Genomic DNA, 8,168 nt, shown 5'->3' on the forward strand with positions numbered 1-8,168 from the left:
TCAGACATTGAGAATTATACGGAGCACACTTCTACAATGATGCACATGGGGTCACCACAAATCTGACTCAGTACCAAGTGGTTTTGAAATATACTCGGCAGCTTGAATGGGATGTTCCTCAAGTCAGAGGGAACTCAATAAGAACCATGTCTTAATCATGGGTACATTTCAGCAATCAGGAGGGAGCTAGATTGTTAAAAATACTAGGAGAAGGCTTTGGCAAACATGCAGAATTTGGATTGTGTCGTGTGGGATGGGCAGAAAATGGAAAAATAAATATTGTTTCTTTCTCTTTTCTCTGACTGGACTTGGGAGAAGAACCGAGAGTCATTGTGGAAGTTAGAGTTCATTTGCTATGACATTATTTCAGGGATTCCTTTAAATAACTTCACCTTCTTTCCCACATTTATATACTGCCGCAAAGACTTCTCACCTTCCTATTCTGCTACAGTATTTTAAATAATTTCACACTGTATAAAAAAGCACTCCATAGAATAAAGCCATCAAATAATTTGTCCACACTTATACATATATGTTGAGAATGTGTATTTCTTGGCCTAGAAGGTTAATGCATTTGATAGAGAACCACAGTTTTTTGTTGTTGTTTTTTAAATTCTATCAAGTCTCTAGGTTATCTGAAGCAATCTTCAAGATATTTCTTCTCTTAAAAATAAAAGCATGTGACCTACACAGCTGCTGCCACAGGAAGCACCCAGTCATGGGGTAGAGGACCCTATTTTTAAATGTTAATACTTATTTGAATACTTAAAAAAAAAGATCATGCTAAAAGGTTCTATATTATATTTTTATATAATCTATATTTTAAAAACATTATATTTTCTTAGCACAATTTGATGAACTATAGACTAGCTATGTGTCTGAAGCAACTCAACAGCAGGTTTGTTTGATTTTTGTTTTGAAGAACGTGCCAATACAACTCTTTTATGTTTTTAATGTTTTACAAAGTCACACAGTCATTTGGTGTCACTGAAGAAAGTCAAAACTCATCTACTCACCAGTCACTTTCAGATGAATAAAGGCTTCTTCCTCTACTTGTTCAGCCTTAAAAAAACATCCATACACACCCTCATCAGAAGCCTTTACTGAGTGGATCCTGACAGCCACGCGCCCCATGGAAATATGGTCTCCCACCAGTGTGACTCTGCCTTTGAACTCCTGCATCTGCTCTCCATCCTGTTCCACACCATCCCGGTACACAAGAACAGCAGGAGAGAAGGTATTGCGAAACCACCGCAGCTCCATATGCTTAGTGCTTATGTTTGGGGAGAGGTAACAGGGTAGCTCAGCATCTTCACCCACCAGAGCCAGGACTGGCATTGGGGGACCAATCACCTTAAAGTGAGCTGTGCAAAAAACAATCATGATCAGAATTGACATAGACCAGACATCTGCTAAAGCACAGTCCCAAACCTCCAACCACAGCCTAAAGGAGGTAACTCCCACCAAAATAAAATGAAAAATAAAACATATGAGTTCATTCTAACTCATCATAACCCTGTATAGGTTTCAGAGGCTGTAAATGTTTACAGGAGAAAACAGCCTTATTTTTCTCTCTCCAATAGGTTTGAACTGACGACCTTGAGATTTGCAGTCCAATTCTCATTGCACATGCCTAAGGAGTCTTGGTAGCAAAATGGATTGTGACTTGGGTTGCTAATGGACAGGTCAACAGTTTGGATCTACCAGCTGCTCCAGACATTTTTAAGGAGAAAGATGAGGCTTTCTGCTTCTGTAAAGATTTGTAGCCATGGAAATCCTATACAGCTATACGTGGGAACCAACTCAACAGCACAGCACAATCAGGGAGAACCAAATGGGGTTGTTTACATTTATTGAGATGTTTCCATCGAAACTGGAGGTGAGAGAGCTGGTGACCACATAAGCCACAGAAAGGATACCTACCTGAATTCTGTTTGGGAAACTGGAGGAAAATCAAGGTGAGCAGATATCTGGCAGACATCTGTGGAGCCAGGAGTTTGGGAAAGTGCTATCACCGATCTTTATGTAGCAGCACAATTATTGGAGTGAGTTAATCAGAACCTTCAACCTAGGAGATGGATGGAAAAATTCCCCAAGTCATATACACATTTTAGACCCTGATTTATCTATTGCTCACCACCTCCCTCATTATCCATTTCCCACTTCAGTTTGCACTTGAAATGTTTCCCGTCACTCCTTACCTGTCCATTCTCTCAGTGGCCCACAAAATACAACAAAATACCCCCTAATGTAGCAGCATAGAATTTGTGGAAAAGAAGCATAAATGCACATATTTGGAGATTTCTGCATCTTTTATTTTTAATGTTTCAGTATTTGCTATTAGAGTGATTTTCAAGGTTAGTGGGTGAGAGTCGTGTCAGATATAATGACAAAGGAAATGAACCAGAGAAAGACAGATCAAAAGCTAGAAAATGGTGGAAGAAGAGGCTTAAAGAATAGAGGGCCTAGAACTAGGGAGAAAAGAGAGGAGAGGCCCTCCTGATCACTCATCATAAAGGGTGGGTTGGGATTGAAAGCTCTAGGGGAGTGGGGGGGATTGGGGGCAAGAGTCATTGCAGATACTGACCTTAGAAATCATGGAGGACAAGAAGCTGAGGAGTTGCTGCTGCCTAGGGAGAGAAGTAATTGTGGTTTTCAAAAAGGAAACTTTGACCCCAAAATGTAGTAGTATTCTCATTACATACTTGAAGCTGGTGACACACCCAACAGGCAGTAATTGATTTCTGCCTTACGTGACACATTAGAGTTTACCCTTTTATCCACAAACACATGGCATTTTATAGTCTTTAATCTTGAATTTATAGGCTGTAAAAGCTAACATTCATAAGCAATAAAAGGCCTCCAACTTTTGCCTCTTTCCACTCAGTGTGGCTGCTCTAGCTACACAGCCCATCTCAGGCAAAAGAACTAAAAGTCGCCTTAATTCAGGAGATTAAAAACTAAAAGAGTTTCCATAGGAAGCTGTTGAGTCAGCAATTTTTTCTTCTTTTAGAGTTGATTCAAGCCACAGTCAAAGTCAGGAAGGAAACATGAGATCAAGAAATCAAGGTTTGTGGTCTCTGGCATTGAGGAAAGTCAGTGAACAACGTCCATTCCTATACCAAGGCTGGAGTCCTGCTGTGGTACTGCAGGAGAATGCACTGGACTACAAGATTAGTTTGAACTGCAAGGTCCTCAGTTCAAACACACAGATGCTCCTCAGAAACCCTATACAGGATCACTATGAGTGGGAACTGACTCAATGGCACTTAACAACAACAAATACCAAGCCTGACCAATCATTCCCTAAGATAGAGAGAATGGTGCCTGGGGGGCGGCTGTTCCTTCTCTAGCCCCCCCCTGCCCCCCCCCCATACACCATCCCATTTCACTTCCAACATCCAAATCCAGGAAAAGAAATAAGGAAATCCTAAAAAATAAAAATTTCACACTACTGAGAATGAGAGTGCATTGTTGTTGTTGTTGTTAAGTGCTGCCGAGTCAGTTCTGACCCATAGCAACCCTGTATAAGGTTTCCGAGGAGCAGCTGGTGAGCTTGACCCACCAGTCTTGCAGTTCAAATGGCTTTGCAGTCTGGCACATTAACCCACAGCGCCACACGTGGGTTCTAATAAGTGCATTGGGGAACAGAAAATGAAAACGCTTGATGACTCCAGTCATTTTCTGTTTGTTTTGTACTTTGATTTTCAGATAGAGTTTACTTCTGTTTGAATAGGAGCAGTTTGCTGTGAGGCCCTGGGTGGTTTGGTTTCTGTCTCACTCTTCTGCCCATTACTTCTTTGCAATGACCACACGGCCTTTAAACTTCCTCCAACTAGTCACTTCATTCCTGATTTGGAGTCCCTGTTCCTGCTTTAATGCTCATGTGCTTCCTGTTCCTGCTGGTCAGCACCTCTTCCCCTGGTTCTCCCAGATTGGGTACTTTTTCAGTCCATATGTCTCAGTAAATTTGTGCTCTGATCAGGAGGCACTCCCTAACCTTGCCATTTTAAGCAGCCTCCAACTTACTCTCTTCTCTATAATATTTTCCTTGATGGCACCACATACAATCTAGAATTATGTCTAATCTTTGTTTAGTCCTAATTAAAAATAAACTTCAGGAAGGTGAGAGTCTATCTGGGGTACCGAGATTTATATACACTGGTTGGTGACGTATTTCTGGTGTTAAATTTGTTGAGAGAGTGAATGAAGATGTAAATAAAAGATTGACATGGGAATGATAACACCACTGTGGAAAATGGTATGATGCATCCTCAAAAAGCTAGAAATAGAAGTACCATATGAATCAACAATCCCTTTACTTGGTATATATCCTAGAGAAATATCAGTCATAACATGAATAGATATATGCACATTGATGCTCACTGCAGCACTATTCACAATAGCAAACTTCTGGAATCTACCTAAATGCCTAACAACAGAAAAATGGATAAACAAACCTTGATACATCCACACAATGGAGCATTACACAATGCTAAAGAATAATGATGAATCTACAAAACATGAATGGACCTGGAGGATACTATGCTGTGTGAGAAGAGCCAATCACTGAAGGACATCTATTGTATGGGACCACTATTGTAAAAAGTCAAGAAAAAGCGTTTACACTAAAAGAAACATTATTTGATGGTTACCTGTGGTGGGAGAGAAGCATGATTAATACACTAGCTGGAGGGTAGACATGAGTGAATTTTGGTGAAGGAGAAGGCAATATATCATAACAGGGAGGTTGAAAGATGAATGATAAAGGCCTGGCAAGACACAGGGAGGAGTACAAGACTTAATGGCAACAAAGAAAAATGTTGTTATATACACAATCCTGTAGTAACAGTGATCTATGGATTGATACATTGATAGGCAGCCAGTCTGAAAGGGTGTGGGAAGAAGAGTGGGAGGTACCCACAGATATGTAAAGGGTTGACAGAGGGTATCTGTACATGGATATTTACCTTTGTTACAAACCTATCCATGAAAATGGTTGAACAAAAAAGAGGTAAAATTATGGAAATTTCTTAGACATTACCAAACACCTTGAGGGAATGAATTTCTTGGCCTGGGGGCTCAGGACCATAGTCTTGGGGGACAACATAGTCAGGTGGCATAGCATAGTCCACAAAGATAATATTCTATGTCCTACTTTGGTGAGTTGTGACTAAGATCTTAAAAGCTCATGACTAGCCATCTAAGGTGTAACTACTGGTCTCTCTCTGTTCAGAGGAAAGAAGAGTGATGAAAACTGAAGACCCTTAGAAACAATAGGTCCAATAGACTAATGAACCAAGTGATCATTGATCTCCATGACAATGAAACTAGAAGAACTAGATGGTGCTTGGCTACCACTTCCAACTGCTCTGAAAGTGATCACATTACAAGGTTCTGGATATAGTAGGAGAAAATGTGGAACATAAGGAAGATCAGGCTTATTGGTCAGATAGACTTGGGTGGAACACCATAGATTATGATCCTTGATCACCCTTTAGGTCTACAACTGAACTCATTCCTGTGGCTCAATTTTCAGTGAAGAAATAGGTATACATGATCACTAGCCATCAAAGAGATGCAAATCAAAACAACAATGAGATATCATCTCACAAGAGCAATAACAGCAAAGATAAAAAAGTGGAGGACAATAAATATTGGTGAGGATGTGGAGAGACTGGGACACTCCTGCATTGCTGGTGGGATTACAAAATGGTCCAATCTTTCTGGAAAGCAATATGGTGCTTCCTCAGAAGGTTGGAAATAGAAATACCTTAATGATCTAGCAATTCCTCTACTTGGTATTTATCCACAAGAAATAAGAGCCATAACAAGAGTAGATATATGCACACCAATGTTCATAGCAGCACTATTTACAATAGCAAAAAGATGGAGACAGCCAAAGTGCCCATCAACGAAAGAATGGATAAACAAACTATGGTACATACTCACAATGGAATATTATGCTATCTTGAAGAACAACAAGGAAACTGTAAGCTATCACATAACATGAATGAACCTTGAGGACATTATATTGAGTCAAATTATTGTTGTTGTTGTTGTTAAATGCGGTTAAGTTGATTCCAACCCATAGTGACCCTGTATAGGGTTTCCGAGGAGCAGCTGGTGATCTTGAACCATCGACCTTGCAGTTCACATGGCTTTCAGTCTGGAGTGAAATTAGTCATTCACAAAAGGAGAAATACTGCATAGGACCACTACTGTAAAAGACTAAGAAAAAGAACCCAAACTAAAAGTGGGAGGGATTCTTTGCTAGTTACTGGGACATGATGGATGGGGTGAGGGGAGGGAAGAGAAGATGGAGCACAGGTTAGGGAACAGACACAGGACAGTTTGGATGCTAAGGAGGGGGGCAATACACAAGAAGGGGGAGGGGAATGGAAGAACAAGCAGATGGGAAAACAATTATGCAGGTTTGCATGGGCTAAGTGGGACAGAGGTAAATAATGATGTATGCACAACCTTGGAACAACAGGGCTCTGGAATACAGGGATTGAGACATGGTTGGAATGGGGAAAAGGGGGGAAATAATGTTAAGATGCTTGGCTGTCTTTTGAATCTTGGTTTCCTTGGCATATCATTATAAAATAGACACTTGTTGGGGAGAGAAAGGAATAGCCAGAAACATCACCATAGAAAGCCAGTAAGTCCATCTTCTGCCTACAACTGATTGGAATACCTACAATGGGTTACAACATGCCCAGTGAAGGAGGCTTCCTGTGGAGCCTCTGCATTACATAAGACCATAGGTGGTATCCTGAATCCCATCCAGAATCTTCTGAGGTGGGAAATTTCCACTTGAAAGGACAAGCAGACCAGCCTAGAATGGCTAGAAGAACAGAAGATACTTCTTGAAAGAAAGACCAACAGGAAAATACAAAACAATAATGGCAGTCCAACTGATTACTACAAGAACAAGCAAGTTGCTCGCCCAGGAGACATCAGGGCAAGTGGTTGGGTCCCATCAGGGCAAGTTCAGGCAGTTCTGAACTTCCAAGACTAAGACTCAGTGGGAATACACAAGCAGACATGCACTCTGATTGGTGACCATGTTGGTCACCGATAAGGGGAAGTGAGGGAAAAACAGCAATGAAGCTGTGAGCTAAGCCCTACAACATTCAATAGACTCCTGTGAACCCAGGTTGGACAGCAGTGTGGCAAGGCTTGGGTACTCTTGAGCGCACAGTCAGTGACATAGCCACAGAGGACTAGAGTGGAGAGTGAAGCGGCCAGCTGATAAGAAGAGAGTGCATATGCATAAGAACACCCACACTTGCAGATAGATCTGGCTTCAATGACTGGATGATCAGATCTCATCTGGGTTGTTGTTTTTGTTTTGTGCTGTCAAGTAGGTTCCAACGCATAGCGACTCTATATAGATTTTCCAAGGAGCAGCTGTGAACTTGAACTGCTGACCTTGTGGTTCAAACTGACTTTGCAGTCCAGCGCATTAACCCACAGCACCACACCAGGATTATTTTCTCCTGAAAGTGGCTAGTAAATCATTGCCCAGTCTAAACATAACTGCTTGCAGCCCAACTCGGGTTAAATACGACCAAGTTTCTCTTTAATCCAAGCCAAACCCCTTGCCATAAAGTCCAAAGTTCAACTCATAGTGACATAAAGCTGTCATCTCTACAAAAGCAGATTGCCACATCTTTCTCCAGTTGAGCAGCTGATGGATCAGAACTGCCTGAAACACTGTGGGTTAATGCAGTGAACTGCAAGGTTGGTTTGAACCACAAGGTCAGTGGTTCAAACTCATTAGCCACTCTTTGGAAACCCTATACAGGGTCACTATGAGTGGGAGCTAAGTCAATGGCACTTGACAACAACTCTTTGGTTAATGGCCGGCCAACCACTTAGCCACTGGCCACCAGGCACTCCTCCTTAATATTGTTGTTGGTGTTGTTAAGTGCCATTGAGTCGACTCTGACCCATAGCTACCCTGTATAGGGTTTCCGAGGAGCAGCTGGTAAGCTTGAACCGCCAACCTTGAAGTTCAAACGACTTTGCAGTCTGGCTCATTAACCCACAGTGCCACACCAGACCTCCCCTCCTTAACCTGTTGTTGTTGTTAAGTGTCATCGAGTCGGTTCCGACCCATAGCGACCCTGTACAGGGTTTCCGAGGGTGTAAATCTTTAC

At 41.7% G+C, this 8,168-nt stretch overlaps 1 protein-coding gene across 1 annotated transcript in view; it reads right to left on the minus strand.

The window, feature by feature from the left end:
• Window positions 1–1,008: 1,008 nt before the first annotated feature.
• Window positions 1,009–8,168, minus strand: part of LOC102828490 (butyrophilin subfamily 1 member A1-like) — a 64,597-nt gene continuing 57,437 nt past the window's right edge. Inside the window, exon 6 of the mRNA XM_006872880.1 lies at window positions 1,009–1,364. Coding sequence (XP_006872942.1) covers window positions 1,009–1,364 — 356 coding nt within the window. The remainder of the gene's footprint in view (window positions 1,365–8,168) is intronic.

This window comes from Chrysochloris asiatica, unplaced genomic scaffold (assembly GCF_000296735.1).
Source record: "Chrysochloris asiatica unplaced genomic scaffold, ChrAsi1.0 scaffold00213, whole genome shotgun sequence".
Lineage (NCBI taxonomy): Eukaryota > Metazoa > Chordata > Mammalia > Afrosoricida > Chrysochloridae > Chrysochloris > Chrysochloris asiatica.